The sequence below is a fragment of the Pelophylax lessonae genome (genome assembly GCF_965119305.1).
Source record: "Pelophylax lessonae genome assembly, chromosome: 13".
In the NCBI taxonomy this organism is placed as follows: domain Eukaryota; kingdom Metazoa; phylum Chordata; class Amphibia; order Anura; family Ranidae; genus Pelophylax; species Pelophylax lessonae.
Genome location: NC_138780.1, coordinates 15,440,749 through 15,458,691, shown reverse-complemented (window position 1 = coordinate 15,458,691; position 17,943 = coordinate 15,440,749). Strand labels below are relative to the sequence as shown.

Sequence of the window (17,943 nt, the reverse complement as noted above, 5' to 3'; positions counted from 1 at the left end):
AGAAACCAGGAGAATCTACAGGAGCGGCAATCGGGAAACAAAAGCATCCAGGAGTCAGCACCAGGGAATGAGGGGCTCCCACCGCCAAAATCCCCGCCCAGAGGGCTCCACTGTCGTGTTCCATCGCCCCAATCAAAAAGTGATTGGAATACCAAACTTTGAGATATTAGCACTAGAACATAAAAAGGTACATACCCCGATGGGGGCACCTACCCTGGTATCAACATATGGAGTAGGGACAATCGGTGGCGTACAATCTCCATCATTCTGCCTCCGAAGGTTGAAACATACAATCTCCCCAACCCCCCCACCCCATCCCATAGGAAAACACTCACTTCTGCGCTGTCTTGATCACCAGATGCACAGTGAGGCCGTCTTTGATGCCGTGCTGGTTTAGCGTGTCGCCGTCTTTCAAGATCTTCCCGGCAAAGATCAGTACCAGCTGATCCTTCTTGGCTTTGAATCGTTTGGAGATCTCCTCTTTGAACTGCAACAGACAGGACAGGAAGACAGTTTTGTCAGATAGAATTCCAAGTATGCGAGAACAAAAATCTATGAACCAGATCCTCCCAATCCTCCTCCAGTCTTTGCCCCCCCCCCCCTCCCCCAAACTTACATAAGCTCGGTTTAAGTTATTCTTTAAGTGCTGCCCAGCCTTTTTCTGGCACTCTTCCTTTACAAGTTTAAATCAGCAGCAGAGACGGCAAACCTTGGCACCCCAGATGTTTTGGAACTACATTTCCCATGATGCTCATGCACTCTGCAGTGTAGCTGAGCATCATGGGAAATGTAGTTCCAAAACATCTGGGGTGCCAAGGTTCCCCATCACTGGCCTAGGGAATAAAATGGCGTTTGTTGCAAGTTTTTATGTCACACGGCGGTTTTGAAAAAAAAAAAAAAAAAACACCCATTATTACCCCAACTTTTGTATAATATGAAAGATGTTACGCCAAGTAAATGGGTGCCCGACATGTCACTCTCACTATTAACCTACTTAAGGACCGAGCCTATTTCTGACATGTTGTTTACAAGTTAAAATCAGTTTTTTTTTTTTGCTAGAAAATGACTTAGAACCCCCAAACATTATAAATATTTTTTTTAGCAAAGACTCTGGGGAATAAAATGGCGGTCACGGTCGTTGCAATATTTTTTGTCACGCAGTATTTGCGCAGCGGCCTTTCAAATGCCATTTTTTGGGGAAAAAATAAATTTCACTGCATTTAAAAAAATAAATAAATAAAAAAACAGTAAAGTTAGCCCATTTTTTTTTGCATATTTTTACTCCCCCCTTGATTATGTATGATTAGGGATGGAGGCATTTAGCAATAGATGTGCAATGCCTCATATAAAGTCCCAAACCTTTGTTTTGTTCTTGATATTGTGAAAGATGTCTCGCAGAGTAAATAGATACCCAACATATGACAGTTTAAAATTGCACACACCCGTGGAATGGCGACAAACTACAGTCAATAAAAATCCCCGACGGCTACAGCGCGGGCTCTAATTTCCGGGAGGCTGTCTTTAAACGGCCTCCCAGAGACAGGCTCCCCACGCGCCCCCGCGACCGCACATCAGGGAAAATCTGTGTCGGCCGTGTCCCTTGGACACAGCCAATCACAGATCGTGGTGAATGGCCAATCACAGCGGCCATTTACCACGTGATCGGACCGTGCAATGAGAGATGATCTCATATGTAAACATATGAGATCATCTCTCATCGCCAGCTCTCCTTCCTCACACAGAGACTGCAGTGTGAGGAAGAGGAGAGCCGATCAGCGGTTAGGGAATACAGAAAAATCTAATCAGGGCACTGATCACCAGTGCCCTGATTACAAAAGAGGTAAATACAATAAGTGCCCACCATCAGTGCCCACAGAGCCCCCTATCAGTGCCTGCTCATCTAGGCACTGATGGGCACTAGCAGCACTATGGGCACTGAGTGTGGGCACTGATGGTGCTGCCCAGCAGTGCCACCTCAGTGCCCAGCAGTGCCACCTCTCAGTGCAGCATATTGGTACCTCCTCATCAGTGCCCATAAGTGCAGCCTATCAGTGCTAATCAGTGCAGCATTATTAGTACCTCCTCATCAGTGCCCATAAGTGCCGCCTATTAGTGCCCATAAGTGCCGCCTCATCAGTGCCGCCTCATCAGGGCCCATCAGCGCCGCCTCATCAGGGCCCATCAGCGCCGCCTCATCAGGGCCCATCAGCGCCCCCTCATCAGGGCCCATCAGCGCCCCCTCATCAGGGCCCATCAGCGCCCATCAGTGAAGGAGAAAAATTTATTTTCAAAATTTACTCGCAGAAAATAAGAAAAAAAAAAACTTTTTTTTTCAAAATTTTCTGTCTTTTTTTTTGTAAGAAATAAAAAACCCAGAGATGATTAAATACCACCAAAAGAAAGCTCTATTTCTGTGAAAAAAATGATAAAAATGTCATATGGGTACAGTGTAGCATGACCGCGCAATTGTCATTCAAAGCGTGAGAGCGCTGAAAGCTGAAAATTGGCCTGGGCAGGAAGGGGGTGAAAGTGCCCGGTAGGCAAGTGGTTAATAGGTAGACCCTAACACTGCCAAATACCCTTCTGTGGATGGGCCAGCTCCGTAAAGACATGGTTCGACCAGTTTAGTGTGGAGGACCTCAAGTGGCCTAACACAGATTCTGGACCTCAACCCTACTGAACACCTTTGGGATGAACTGATACCCCTATGGTGAGCCAGGAGCTCATAAAATTCTCTTTTTTTGCTGAATGGGCCCCAATTCCTTCAAACTCCAACATCTTGTAGAAAGCCTTTCCAGAAGAGTGGACGATGTTATAGCTGCAAAGAAAGGCTGACTCCATATTAATGGCCATGGCTTTGGAACAGGACGTCCAACAAGCTCATATAGGCGAGATATCCTATATAGCCAAAAGCTTGAGGATATCTAAGCACAAAAATGTTACGATGTGACCAGACTAGTATTTTAACACGAAGGATAACTTTTTCTTTCTAAGCTGATAATGTTATGTGGTCCTGGATCCTGGGTTCCCCTGGGTGCAAACTCAATAAAACTGCATCAAGGATCTGCAGGTTGTATCTCCTCGCTTCAGAATTCCCAGAAGACTTTCTACGGGGCCAACATACGTGGCTGGAAAGATAATAAAGCCATTGCCTGTCCCAGAAGTGGGACTCGCCGGGACCTGCTACTAGTGGATCAGACGTTTTTACACAATTCGCCCACCTCCCGAAGGTTTGGTTTTCTGGGAATTGAAGGTCTTCATACATTTCTGTTTCACCCAGTATAATCCGGCCTCTGGTAGTTTGCCCGCGTTACAGAAGCCTCTGATGAAGAGCGTGCCTGGTATCTCACAATTGTCAGGAGGCCAATTACACAAAGATTTCTCAGTGTGTGATCATCAACGGCTCCGCTCCGGGGAAAACTCAGCTGTTTCAATGGAAGGCTACAATTGCAACATTATATCAGAAATGACCCTGGGTGTCAGCTGTGCCAAAGCTCAACAACGATACAATGAAAGCGATTTCACCACGACTGGCTGAGGAAAGAGCCAGAAAACATGGGCGCGGTACCCAGTAATATGTCCTCATCACCTCAAAATAAGAACTCACACAGGTGGTCATCAGATTGTATTCTATTGCACAGTTCTATCAATTCAACATGTTTCAGGCACCAGGGGAAGGGGCGGGGGAGGTAATTTAAAATGGCACAGTTAACCCCTTGTTCTATCACTCAGGCACCCATCTCCAGCCCCCGGCCTCACAGTGCCCATCTCTGGCCCCCGGCCCGCAGCACCCATCCCTGGGCCTCACAGTGCCCATCCCCGGCTCGCAGCACCCATCTCCGGCTCCCATCTCCAGCCCCAGGCCTCACAGCGCCCATCCCCGGCCCCCAGCCCACAGCACCCATCCCTGGGCCTCACAGTGCCCATCCCCGGCTCCCGGCCCGCAGCACCCATCTCCGGCTCCCATCTCCAGCCCCAGGCCTCACAGCGCCCATCCCCGGCCCCCAGCCCGCAGCACCCATCCCTGGGCCTCACAGTGCCCATCCCCGGCTCCCGGCCCGCAGCACCCATCTCCGGCTCCCATCTCCAGCCCCCAGCCCGCAACGCCCATCCCTGGGCCTCACAGTGCCCATCCCTGGCCCCTGGTGCGCAGCGTCCATCCCCGGCTCCCGGCCCGCAGCACCCATCTCCGGCTCCCATCTCCAGCCCCCGGCCTCACAGCGCCCATCCCCGGCCCCCATCCCGCAACGCCCATCCCTGGGCCTCACAGTGCCCATCCCTGGCCCCTGGTGCGCAGCGCCCATCCCCGGCTCCCGGCACCCATCTCCGGCTCCCATCTCCAGCCCCCGGCCTCACAGCGCCCATCCCCGGCCCCCATCCCGCAACGCCCATCCCTGGGCCTCACAGTGCCCATCCCTGGCCCCTGGTGCGCAGCGCCCATCCCCGGCTCCCGGCACCCATCTCCGGCTCCCATCTCCAGCCCCCTGCTTCACAGCGCCCATCCCCGGCCCCCAGCGGCCATCCCCGGCTCCCAGCCCGCAGCACCCATCCCTGGGCCTCACAGTGCCCATCCCCGGCCCGCAGCACCCATCTCCGGCTCCCATCTCCAGGCCTCACAGCGCCCATCCCCGGCCCCAAGCCCGCAACGCCCATCCCTGGGCCTCACAGTGCCCATCCCTGGCCCCCGGTGCGCAGCGTCCATCCCCGGCTCCCGGCCCGCAGCACCCATCTCCGGCTCCCATCTCCAACCCCAGGCCTCACAGCGCCCATCCCCGGCCCCCAGCCCGCAACGCCCATCCCTGGGCCTCACAGTGCCCATCCCTGGCCCCCGGTGCGCAGCGTCCATCCCCGGCTCCCGGCCCGCAGCACCCATCTCCGGCTCCCATCTCCAGCCCCCGGCCTCACAGCGCCCATCCCCGGCTCCCATTGCCCATCCCCAGCTCCCTGCCCGCAGCGCCCATCCCCAGCTCCCTGCCCACCCCTAGCCCGCAGCCCTCATCTCCAGCCCTGTGCTCCTGTGAGCACTGGAGAGGCAGAGCATAGAATGGTGACTGACAGTTTCCTGGGTGGTGGACACCCGGCACAATCTTTTCTCCCCTGTGTGACTGCCCCTGCCCTCTTTCATTTATTGGATTTCAGTTCTGTCAATCATGGAGGCTCAAGTAAATAAAAAAAAAATAAAAAATTGAAATTATCCAATTCTTTTTCAGCTACATTACAGCAAGCGGATGGTGTAAAGTCGATTTTGAGTCCGGAACTCTGCTTTAAAACAAAAAACAACAACAGGTACTAATCTCACGAGCACTCCAAAAACTTTACAAATTGTCAGGGAGAGAAAAAAAAAAAAACACAGGAGGCAAAACCAATAGCAAGGATGTTTGAAAATGCAACATTTACATCATCCCTCGACTTTGGTGTCACGATTCCCAGCGGAGAGATGGGAGCTGCGATCATTTTCCTCTCACAGCCGAGTCATCCTATTGTTATAGCCGTGTCCTCATATACCTCCAAAGAAAGTATGGGATTATGACTGAATGGGATTTTGCAAACCTCCCAAATTTAAACATAAACCTAAATATGATGGTATATGATATAACCATACCAGATAACCACTTATGGACCGAGCCTTTTTCTGACACTTGTTGTTTACAATTTAAAATCTATTTTTTTGCTAGAAAAACTGAGCCCTCAAATTTTATACAATATATATAAAAAAAAATGAGATTATATATATATATATATATATATATACACACACACATACATTTTTTTTTAGCAGAGACCCTAGAGAATAAAATGGAGATTGTTGCAATATTTCTACAGGTAACATCAGTTTAATGGTTAAGGGACTAAGGCTCACCCCTCCATGTTATAATCTGACAATACAATCTTTGTATAGTCAACTTTAACTCTACCAAAACTATGGATGATAAGGAACTGCGGCGGGTCCGGTAAATTGGGAAAACAACTGGGAAGCGGTGGGAGGGAGACACCTCTCCCGCCGCCCAAAAGGGTGATCCCATGGCGAATCCGCCGCTGGGACCACCCTTATGTTAAAGCAGACCACCCGCAGTTAAAAAAAAATACCGGGGTTATGACAGCTATCTGCTACCATAACCCCGGTATTTAACGTCAAAGTACTGATGTAAAACTGCAGCGGGCGGTCCGTAAGTGGTTAAGGCTCACCCCCCATGTTATAATCTGACAATACAATCTTTGTATAGTCAACTTTAGCTCTACCAAAACCATGGATGGGAAGGAACTGCCTAAACCATGGATGGGAAGGAACTGCCTAAACCATGGATGGGAAGGAACTGCCTAAACCATGGATGGGAAGGAACTGCCTAAACCATGGATGGGAAGGAACTGCCTAAACCATGGATGGGAAGGAACTGCCTAAACCATGGATGGGAAGGAACTGCCTAAACCATGGATGGGAAGGAACCGCCTAAACCATGGATGGGAAGGAACTGCCTAAACCATGGATGGGAAGGAACTGCCTAGACTATGGATGGGAAGGAACTGCCTAGACTATGGATGGGAAGGAACTGCCTAGACTATGGATGGGAAGGAACTGCCTAGACTATGGATGGGAAGGAACTGCCTAGACTATGGATGGGAAGGAACTGCCTAGACTATGGATGGGAAGGAACCGCCTAGACTATGGATGGGAAGGAACCGCCTAGACTATGGATGGGAAGGAACCGCATAGACTATGGATGGGAAGGAACTGCCTAAACCATGGATGGGAAGGAACTGCCTAAACCATGGATGGGAAGGAACCGCCTCAACCATGGATGGGAAGGAACCGCCTCAACCATGGATGGGAAGGAACCGCCTCAACCATGGATGGGAAGGAACCGCCTCAACCATGGATGGGAAGGAACTGCCTAAACCATGGATGGGAAGGAACTGCCTAGACCATGGATGGGAAGGAACTGCCTAGACTATGGATGGGAAGGAACTGCCTAGACTATGGATGGGAAGGAACTGCCTAGACTATGGATGGGAAGGAACTGCCTAGACTATGGATGGGAAGGAACCGCCTAGACTATGGATGGGAAGGAACCGCCTAAACCATGGATGGGAAGGAACCGCCTAAACCATGGATGGGAAGGAACCGCCTAAACCATGGATGGGAAGGAACCGCCTAAACCATGGATGGGAAGGAACCGCCTAGACTATGGATGGGAAGGAACTGCCTAAACCATGGATGGGAAGGAACTGCCTAAACTATGGATGATAAGGAACTGCGGCGCCGCCCAAAAGGGTGATCCCGCCGCTGGGACCACCCTTATGTTAAAGCAGACCACCCACAGTTTAAAAAAAATACCGGGGTTATGGCAGCTATCTGCTGCCATAACCCTGGTATTTAACGTCAAAGTACCGACGTAAAACTGCGGCGGGCGGTCCGTAAGTGGTTAAGGGACTAATGGTGGCCATAAACCTGCCGAAAAATCGTTCAAAAATCTGTAATTTGGTCTGATTGTCTGTTTTTCGTCCAGTGAATGGGCACAAATAGAAAATAGTTTTCAACTTTTCAGAGCCGAAAAATCGAAGGAACAGTTTTGAAAATCTGCCGGCCGAACGATAAATTGAAAGGTTAATGTGTTTCTTGGCCGACCTGTTTGCATTAGGTATATGTGACAAACTAAATTATTTATGTCCATTGAACGATTTATCGTTCGAAATTAGGTCATTACATGATGGCACGATCGTCTGCTCTCACGGCCAATTTTTAGTTTTTCGAAAATGAGTTTGCTCCATATTTCGGCTAGTGTATAGCCAGCATAAGGCTCACCCCCCCATGTTACAATCTGACAATACAATATTTGTATCGTCAACTTTAGCTCTACTAAAACTATGGATTATAAGGAACTGCCTAAACCAGCCTCTCTCAACCTTTTCAATACAGATGAACCCTTAAAACAACGCTACAATCTCAGCGAACCCCTAATAAAAATGACTAGATCTACAACTCATGATAGCTGGTCCTTACATTTGTGGCCGGTGGAAAGGATTATCCCCTTAGGGAGTGCTAAAAAGATCAATAGAGTCAGTGGGAACTTATCCGAGGGGCAGAAACTGCTCATTGCTCACGGAACCCCCAGCAAGCTGTTGAGGAACACTGGCCTAAGCTTGTAAAATAAAGTTTTGTTTTATTTTTACAGAAAAAAAAAAAAGAACTGTTGGTGTTGGATGTGATCTGCCAAGTCCAATAAAGCATTGTTACATCCCTGTCTGCTCACCCAGTAAGTCTGAATCAGCATGTCACCCATGACCCATACAATGAACTGGGCCACCCAGCATGACATAGTTCGAATTCCTGATGACACAACACCGAGGCCAATTTGTGAAAGCCGGAGTGAAGAAATCAATTTCTATTCTGGAAAAGCAGGATTGTGGAATCCAGCTCCGGTGTTCACCGATCAGATTCGGTACAAAAAACTGGAACACTGCTGTTGTCATAGGAACAAGTTTTAATTTCCTACTTTAAATTAATAGACCTTACTGGCTGCTAATACGAGAGTGCCATCTTCTTATTTATCGATCAGATTTATCGACGCCTTTCCTTTTTGTCAAACACCCCCCCCCCCCCCAAAAGATCAGGATGACCCTAATAGGGGACGTGATGAATCTTTGGAGCCAAGGTACCCCCCCATGCTCTCAAGAGGACTGTCTGGGGGTTTAAAGCGTAACTCCACTTTTGTTGAGAAAAAAAAAAAAAAAATCATTCCCCTCTGGGTGATCTCTGTACATTGCAGGGATTTTAGCAAACTTTGTTGCAGATTTCTACCTTTCGTTATTCTGAAGGAATCATTGTTAGTTCCTCTGTGCTGAGTGGGTCTAATGGGAGTGGTTTCATAATTATCATTCAGCTGTGGCAGCTGCAGAGCACTAATGAGGAAATCTGCTGGTCCTGCATCCCTTTAGATGTATTCCTATTGGGAGTATCTCACCAAAAATTACATATTTGTTGCAGGGGATGCCGGAAATCCCACTCCTCCTTCCGGAAATCCCACTCCCCCTTCCAGAAATCTGACTCCCCCCCCCCCTTCCAGAAATCTGACTCCCCCCCTTCCAGAAATCGGACTCCCCCCCCCCTTCCAGAAATCGGACTCCCCCCCCCCTTCCAGAAATCTGACTCCCCCCCCCCCCTTCCAGAAATCTGACTCCCCCCCCCCCTTCCAGAAATCTGACCCCCCCTTCCAGAAATCTGACCCCCCCTTCCAGAAATCTGACCCCCCCTTCCAGAAATCTGACTCCCCCCCCCCTTCCAGAAATCTGACAAAAATTCCAGAAATCTGACCCCCCCTTCCAGAAATCTGACTCCCTCCCCCCCTTCCAGAAATCTTACTCCCTCCCCCTTCCAGAAATCTGACTCCCCCCCCCTTCCAGAAATCTGACTCCCCCCCCCCCTTCCAGAAATCTGACTCCCCCCCCCTTCCAGAAATCTGACTCCCCCCCCCTTCCAGAAATCTGACTCCCCCCCCTTCCAGAAATCTGACTCCCCCCCCCCTTCCAGAAATCTGACTCCCCCCCCCTTCCAGAAATCTGACTCCCCCCCCCCTTCCAGAAATCTGACTCCCCCCCCCCTTCCAGAAATCTGACTCCCCCCCCCCCCTTCCAGAAATCTGACTCCCCCCCCCCCCTTCCAGAAATCTGACTCCCCCCCCCCTTCCAGAAATCTGACTCCCCCCCCCTTCCAGAAATCTGACTCCCCCCCCCCCCTCCAGAAATCTGACTCCCCCCCTTCCAGAAATCTGACTCCCCCCCTTCCAGAAATCTGACTCCCCCCCTTCCAGAAATCTGACTCCCCCCCCTTCCAGAAATCTGACAATCTTTGTGCAGACTTTTGGGAAATCAGTGAGCCAATCACACAAGTAGGAATTTATGTTTTTGGGGTGTGGTCAGTATACATTCTGTGTACAGAACACCTCCAGGCGGCCATATTGTATTTTCAGAAAATTACAACAGCTGCAGATTGAAAAGTAAAAGGTAATTTTTATTAAAATTCAATTACAATATGATCAGTTACGCTCTGGCCCTAGATTCAGGAACCCATTGGCACCCCATACTCCCAGACCTCATCCGAAGACCAAAGGTACCCTGCGGTTCTAGATAACCCATTTGGGAACCCAATTGCACCCTACAATCCCAGGCACCCAAGACCTGTCAGGGGAGCCAAGTAACCTAACTTTCCAAGACACCCCATCTATTGACCCAAGGCAGCTCACTCACCACACTTTAGGACGACTCAAGGAAACCTGTCGCACCCAATCAAGGGAACCAAAGCAACCAGCACTCCCAATGAACCCAACTGGAAACCCAAAGCAGCCTGTATCTGCAGATGACCCATCCAGGAAAACACACACCAAAGCACACCATCTGTGTTCCCAAGGTACTCTGTGATCCTAGAGCAGTGGTCCTCAACCCTGGTCCTCAGGGCCCACTAACAGGCCAGGTTTGCAAGATAACTGAAATACATCCCAGGTGATATCATTTGCTGCTCAGTGATTGCAGTACTCTAGTCTGCATCTCCCCAAGGAAATACTTAAAATCTGGCCTGTTAGTGGGCCCTGAGGACCGGAGTTGAGGACCACTGTCCTAGAGGACTCATCCAGGAACTCAAAGTACCCTAGGCACACCATCTGCCCCGGGTTAACTCATCCAAGGCACTTTATATTCTCAGATATTTCTGAGGACCCAAAGTACCCCCCTGCAACCTCAACAACCCATCCAGAAACTTAAGATACTCCACACTCTCAGTCATTCCATCTGAGCACCTAAGGTACCCATGACCCACCCAGAAACCCAAGGCACCCCACACTCCCAATGACCCCATTTGAGGGCCCAAGGTACCCTGCAGCCTCAAATGACCAAATAGGGATCCAAGGCACCCTACACTCTCAGTCACGCCATTTGAGCGTCCTAGTTACCTGTTGGTCCCAGATGACCCGTTGAGGAATCCAAGGCGCCCCCCCCCCCCCCCAGCCTGCCCACCTGCGGACCCAAGGTACTCTGCAGACTCAAATGACCCATCCAAAAACCCAAGGCAACCCACACTCCCAGTCACCACATCTGAGAACTGACCGTACAGCCTCAAACAACCCACACATGAACCCAAGGCGTCTCTCACACTCCCAGTCACCACATTTGAGGACTGAAGGCACCCTGCAACCTCAATTGACCCATCCAGGAACCCAAAGCACCCCACACTCCAGGTCGCCCCATCCGAGGGCCCAATGTAACCTGCAGCCTTAAATGCTTATTTAGGAATCCAAGGCACCCTACACCATCAGTCACTCCATCTGAGTACCTAAGGTACCCCGTGGTCCAAGATGACCCATCCAGAAACCCAAGGCATCCCACAGTCCCAGGCACCACATCTGAGAACTGACGGCACAGCCTCAAACAACCCACACATGAATCCAAGGCATCCCACACTCCCAGTCACCACCTTTGGGGACCGAAGGAACCCTGCAACCTCAATTGATCCATCCAAGAAGCAAAAGCACCCCAGGTGGCCCCATCCGAGGACCCAAGGTAACCTGCAGCCTCAAATGATCATTCAGGAATCCAAGGCAGTGAAGGCACCCTACACTCTCAGTCCCTCCATCTGAGTACCTAAGGTACCCGTGGCCCAAGATGACCCATCCAGAAACCCAAGACGGTACAGCCTCAAACAACCCACACAAGAACCAAAAGGCATCCCACACACCCAGTCACCCTATCTGAGGGCCCAAGGTACCCTGCAGCCTCAAACAACCCACACAAGAACTGAAGGCATCCCACAAACCCGGTCACCCCACCTGAGGGCCCAAGGTACCCTGCAGCCTCAAATAACCCATACAAGAACCAAAAGGTATCCCACACACCCAGTCACCCTATCTGAGGGCCCAAGGTACCCTGCAGCCTCAAATGACCATCTAGGAATCCAAGCCACCCTACACTCTCAGGCACTCCATCTGAGCACCTAAGGTACCCATGACCCAAGATGACCCACCTGGAATCCCAAGGCATCCTGCAGTCCCAGGCACATCTGAGAACTGACGGTACAGCCTCAAACAACCCACACAAGAACTGAAGGCATCCCACAAACCCGGTCACCCCACCTGAGGGCCCAAGGTACCCTGCAGCCTCAAATAACCCATACAAGAACCAAAAGGTATCCCACACACCCAGTCACCCTATCTGAGGGCCCAAGGTACCCTGCAGCCTCAAATAACCATCTAGGAATCCAAGGCACCCTACACTCTCAGGCACTCCATCTGAGCACCTAATGGCGCTTTTCCACTGCATGGAACCGAACGGTTCGGCACGCTTTTGTGCTTTTCCACTTCTGGTACCGCATGGTACGGTGTAGGAACGGTTCGGTGGTGCTTTTCCACTGCATGGAACCGAACAGTACAGCTCTCAAAAACAGTACCACCTCGATTGTGGTTCCTAGAGATACCATACCCGGTACCATATCCCACAATCCTTTGCATGCAGTCACTACTAGCCACTGATTGGTCAGAGAATCGTTGTTATCCCACCCACTTGTTTTTAGTACTACTTTAGTGGAAATGCAAACCGTACCGTACCGAACCGTACCAACACCGTACCATGTGGTACCAGCAGTGGAAAAGCAAACCGGGTCGAGTAGAGCCGAGCCGGTACTTGCAGTGGAAAAGTGCCAAAAAGTACCCGTTGGCCCAAGATGACCCATCCAGAAACCCAAGGCATCCCACAATCCCAGGCACATCGAGAACTGACGTTACAGCCTCAAACAACCCACACAAGAACCCAAGGCATCCCACACACCCGATCACCCCATCTGAGGACCCAAGGTACCCTGCAGTCTCAAATAACCCATACAAGAACCGAAGGCGTCCCACACACCCAGTCACCCCATCTGAGGCTTCAAATGATCATTTAGGAATCCAAGGCACCCTACACTCTCAGTCACTCCATCTGAGTACCTAAGGTACCCATGGCCCAAGATGGCCCATCCAGAAACCCAAGGCATCCCACAGTTCCAGGAACCACATCCAAGAACTGACGGTACAGCCTCAATCAACCCAAGGCCCCCCACACTCCCAGTCACCCTGAGGGCCCAAGTTACCCTGCAGTCTCAAATAACCCATACAAGAACCGAAGGCATCCCACACACCCAGTCACCCCATCTGAGGGCCCAAGGTACCCTGTAGTCTCAAATAGCCAATACAAGAACCGAAGGCATCCCGGTAACCCTATCTGAGGGCCCAAGGCACCCTGCAGTCTCAAACAACCCACACAAGAACCGAAGGCATCCCACACACCCGGTCACCCCATCTGAGGCTTCAAAATGACCATCTAGGAATCCAAGGCACCCTACACTCTCAGTCACTCCATCTGAGCACCTAAGTTACCCGTTGGCCCAAGATGACCCATCCAGAAACCCAAGGCATCACATCTGAGAACTGATGGTACAGCCTCAAACAACCCACACATGAACCCAAGGTGTCCCACACTCCTAGTCACCCCATCTGAGTGCCCAAGGTACCCTGCGGCCTCAAATAGCCATCTAGGAATCCAAGCCACCCTACGCTCTCAGTCACTCCATCTGAGCTCCTAAGGTACCCATGAACCCAAGGTACCGCCACACTCCCAGTCACCACATCTGAGTGCCCAAGGTACCCTGCGGCCTCAAATAACCATCTAGGAATCAAAGCCACCCTACGCTCTCAGTCGCTCCGTCTGAGCTCCTAAGGTACCCATGAACAAAAGGTGACCCACGCTCCCAGTCACCACATTTTGGGTCTTCAAGACACTCTGCAGCCTGAAAATGACCCATCCAAAAACCCATGGCACCCCCACACTCCCAGTCCCCCCATCTGAGTGCCCAAGGTACCCTGCGGCCTCAAATGGCCATCTAGGAATCCAAGCCACCCTACGCTCTCAGTCACTCCATCTGAGCTCCTAAGGTACCCCCACACTCCCAGTCACCCCATCTGAGTGCCCAAGGTACCCTGCAGCCTCAAATAACCCATACAAGAACCGAAGGCATCCCACACACCCAGTCACCCCATCTGAGGCTTCAAATGACCATCTAGGAATCCAAGCCACCCTACTCTCTCAGTCACTCCATCTGAGCACCTAAGGTACCCATGAACCCAAGGTACCCCCACACTCCCAGTCACCCCATCTGAGTGCCCAAGGTACCCTGCGGCCTCAAATGGCCATCTAGGAATCCAAGCCACCCTACGCTCTCAGTCACACCATCTGAGCACCCATGGTACCCATGAACCCAAGGTGACCCACGCTCCCAGTGACCACATTTGGGGTCTTCAAGACACTCTGCAGCTTGAAAATGACCCATCCAAAAACCCATGGCACCCCCACACTCCCCATCTGAGGACCCAAAGTACTCTACAGCCTTAAATAGCCCATCCAGGAGCCCAAGGCACCACCCCCCACTCCTAGTGCCCCCACCTGAGAAGCCAGGGTACCCTGCTGGCCTCTAATCACATGCCTGGTGAAGGGGTTCTTCGTGGCTCGAAAACGTCCCTGTTCTTGGCTGTTCAATAAAGCTTTGGACCCTTTTATAAAGTTATTGGTGTGCTGGCGACCGATCCTTTGATCTGCAGCCTCAAATGACCCAGGGTAACCCTCCACACCAAGTACCCCACCCCCAATACGACCACCGCGTAGATCCAAGGCACCCCCACAACCCTTGTGTGACCTTTAGCCACCCCCATCTCCATGGTGACCAGTGTGGGCCCCCCGATACCCTTCCTAGTGCAGGAGATATGGACTCTGGAGGGGTCCCCAACACCCTCCCCCCTTCCACAGCCCCCAATGCCCCTCCCAGCCCCTGGCAAAGCACAGGGGGGTCAAATATTACATATAAAAGTCAAGCAGTCACCCATAGCAACCAATGAGGGCTCACTTCTGCCTGTGGACCTTAAAAATGGCTGCTATGGGCAACAGCTTGTAATAACAGGGTCACATGGGGGGTTTGTTGCCCATAGCAACAGTATTTACTCATCAGCAGCCTCAGGACGGGGTTGCTATGGGCTACAGCAGCCCATGTGCTCCAATGGTAAATCTCAGCTCACAGCTCCCCGCCCCCCCTCACCTCTTTGACGCTCGCCGTCTCCCCTATAACAATCTCCTCCTTGTCTTTCGGTGTCTTCACCGTGACCCGGATCAGGCCCTTGCCCGGCGCACCGTCAGCGCCGCTCTCCGCCATCTTCTCCACACCCGCCCACCTAGAGGAGGAACACACGAAAAGGAGCCCGCCGCGCTTTGTCTGACGCCGCTACAGCGACCCCCTAGCGGCCTGGAGGAACACGCGCCTCCCTTCATGTGCTGCGTCATCCTCCGTACCACGCGACCTCCTCTCGGCCAATCGCTACGCCGCTCCGAAACGAGGCGCGGAACGCACACAGCTCTCGCCATCACCATGACACCACAGCCGACCAATCAGCCGTCAGCTCTTTCTTCAATCGTAGGTTCGGGCAGCATGGTTCGCGCGCCAGTAGGACGACTTGGCCAATCGCCGTTCTGCGTCCCTCAAGCTGAGGCTTGAGACGCACCGTGCGTTCCAGGGCCTAGCGCGTTACTGTGGCAACTCAGGCCTCAGCCTAAAGTTGATTTTAAAAGTTTATTTTTTATGAATTCTTCTAGCAACTGTGACATGTTTATTTGCCCCTACGTAGCACAAGGCTTCCCCGGGGGAATTTTGGCGGTAGTTTAGAAGGTCGGGGAGGTGGACTGGGAGGGGTCAGGTCACATGATGGCATCCTGTGACTGCCAGGAAGGAGAAGCAGCTGAGTGTCATCTCATTCTGCTGAAGCAGTGTGCTGGACTAGTATGTTGAGGCCCAAAGCTCTGACCCAGGTGCTCAGCCAGGCTAACACTGGGGGTGTGCAGAGCACTCTGTGAGTATGACCCTTCCCCTCCCCCATTTAGGCCCTGTAGGCCCAATGTTTACAAAGGGGAACTTCAAGCAGAACAGGAAAGAAGGGGGGAATAGCCATGGCTACCTGTGGGGGAGGAAACAGAGTGGGGTGAGCAATGCACCCAAGCAACAGGTTCACTTTAAATCCCAGCTCCTAGGTGCCTCAGCCTTTAGGGTTCGTTCAGACGGGCGCTGCTTGCATGCGCCCTTTCTTATTGCACGCTCTTTTTTTTTTTTTTGCACCAGCATCCTCCCCAAGCTGTCCGCAGGCAGCAAATATAGGTAGATGCAGCGTCTGCACAGACATAGCCGCATGTCAAAATTTGGTAGGCCTGCAGGAGCACTAATGTGAACGCATACTGTCTAATTGGAATCCCTGCGCCCGTTCCTGCATGCATATCATACTTTGCATGCGGCTGTGTCTGTGCAGCCGCTGCATCTGCATCCACCTCTATAGGTTGCCTGCGTGCAGCTTGGGGTGGATGCTGCTGCAATAAGAAAGGGAGTCTGCATGCGGGACGGGTGTCAATGACCATCTGAACGAACGCAGAACTCCGGACATAGCGAGAAAGGTTTTAAGTCTGCTTTGTGGGCACCCAATCCCTTTGCATACCTAGATATTGCCTTGTAAATGTAGCAGTAGCATCATCCCTGGGCTGTGCATGGCCTGTGCAATGAGCAGAGCTGTAGGAGGGACCTGGTAGGCTCCACCTACTACAGGGGAGGGCAGGGACAAGACCAGTCACCCTGCACAAGGAGAGGAAGTAGCAGTGAGCGGTCTTTATTACAGGAAGAAAGTCTCACACTGGATTACTGCACAGATCTGGAAGCACATTAAGGTTTTTTCCGGTCGGGGGCTGAGCTGTCGGTGCCCGTACAGCCAGTGTAACGGTCTGGGAATTTCAACTCCCCCTTGCCTTCTTCCTCCTCCTCCTCCCCTTTTTTTCTCCCCCTTTCCCCCTCCCCTTTTTTCTCCCCCCTTTCCCCCTCCCCTTTTTTCTCCCCCCTTTCCCCCTCCCCTTTTTTCTCCCCTTTCCCCCTCCCCCCTTTCCCCCTCCCCCCTTTCCCCCTCCCCCCTTTCCCCCTCCCCCCTTTCCCCCTCCCCCCTTTCCCCCTCCCCCCTTTCCCCCTCCCCCCTTTCCCCCTCCCCCCTTTGCCCCTCCCCTTTTTTTCTCCCCCCCCTTTGCCCCTCCCCTTTTTTTCTCCCCCCCCTTTGCCCCTCCCCTTTTTTTCTCCCCCCCCTTTGCCCCTCCCCTTTTTTTCTCCCCCCTTTGCCCCTCCCCTTTTTTTTCTCCCCCCCCCCCCTTTGCCCCTCCCCTTTTTTTCTCCCCCCTTTGCCCCCTCCCCTTTTTTTTCTCCCCCTTTCCCCCTCCCCTTTTTTTCTCCCCCTTTCCCCCTCCCCTTTTTTTCTCCCCCTTTCCCCCTCCCCCTTCGTCCTTCCCCCTTCGTCCTTCCCTTTCTCTTCGTCCTTCCCTTTCTCTTCGTCCTTCCCTTTCTCTTCGTCCTTCCCTTTCTCTTCGTCCTTCCCTTTCTCTTCGTCCTTCCCTTTCTCTTCGTCCTTCCCTTTCTCTTCGTCCTTCCCTTTCTCTTCGTCCTTTCCCTTCCTCTTCGTCCTTTCCCTTCCTCTTCGTCCTTTCCCTTCCTCTTCGTCCTTTCCCTTCCTCTTCGTCCTTTCCCTTCCTCTTCGTCCTTTCCCTTCCTCTTCGTCCTTTCCCTTCCTCTTCGTCCTTTCCCTTCCTCTTCGTCCTTTCCCTTCCTCTTCGTCCTTTCCCTTCCTCTTCGTCCTTTCCCTTCCTCTTCGTCCTTCCCCTTCCTCTTCGTCCTTTCCCTTCCTCTTCGTCCTTCCCCTTCCTCTTCGTCCTTCCCCTTCCTCTTCGTCCTTCCCCTTCCTCTTCGTCCTTCCCCTTCCTCTTCGTCCTTCCCCTTCCTCTTCGTCCTTCCCCTTCCTCTTCGTCCTTCCCCTTCCTCTTCGTCCTTCCCCTTCCTCTTCGTCCTTCCCCTTCCTCTTCGTCCTT

The 17,943-nt window shown here is 52.0% G+C and overlaps 2 protein-coding genes across 2 annotated transcripts in view; one reads left to right on the top strand and one right to left on the bottom strand.

The window, feature by feature from the left end:
* UBQLN4 (ubiquilin 4) overlaps positions 1-15,287 on the bottom strand; it is a 34,560-nt gene extending 19,273 nt beyond the window's left edge. The window contains exons 1-2 of the mRNA XM_082242934.1: positions 15,104-15,287; positions 336-487 (exon numbers count right to left, since the gene is read on the bottom strand). Coding sequence (XP_082099060.1) covers positions 336-487; positions 15,104-15,217 — 266 coding nt within the window. The 5' untranslated portion in view covers positions 15,218-15,287. The remainder of the gene's footprint in view (positions 1-335; positions 488-15,103) is intronic.
* A 494-nt stretch (positions 15,288-15,781) lies between these two features.
* LAMTOR2 (late endosomal/lysosomal adaptor, MAPK and MTOR activator 2) overlaps positions 15,782-17,943 on the top strand; it is a 10,546-nt gene continuing 8,384 nt past the window's right edge. The window contains exon 1 of the mRNA XM_082242885.1: positions 15,782-15,908. Within this exon, the coding sequence (XP_082099011.1) occupies positions 15,841-15,908 (68 nt within the window). The 5' untranslated portion in view covers positions 15,782-15,840. The remainder of the gene's footprint in view (positions 15,909-17,943) is intronic.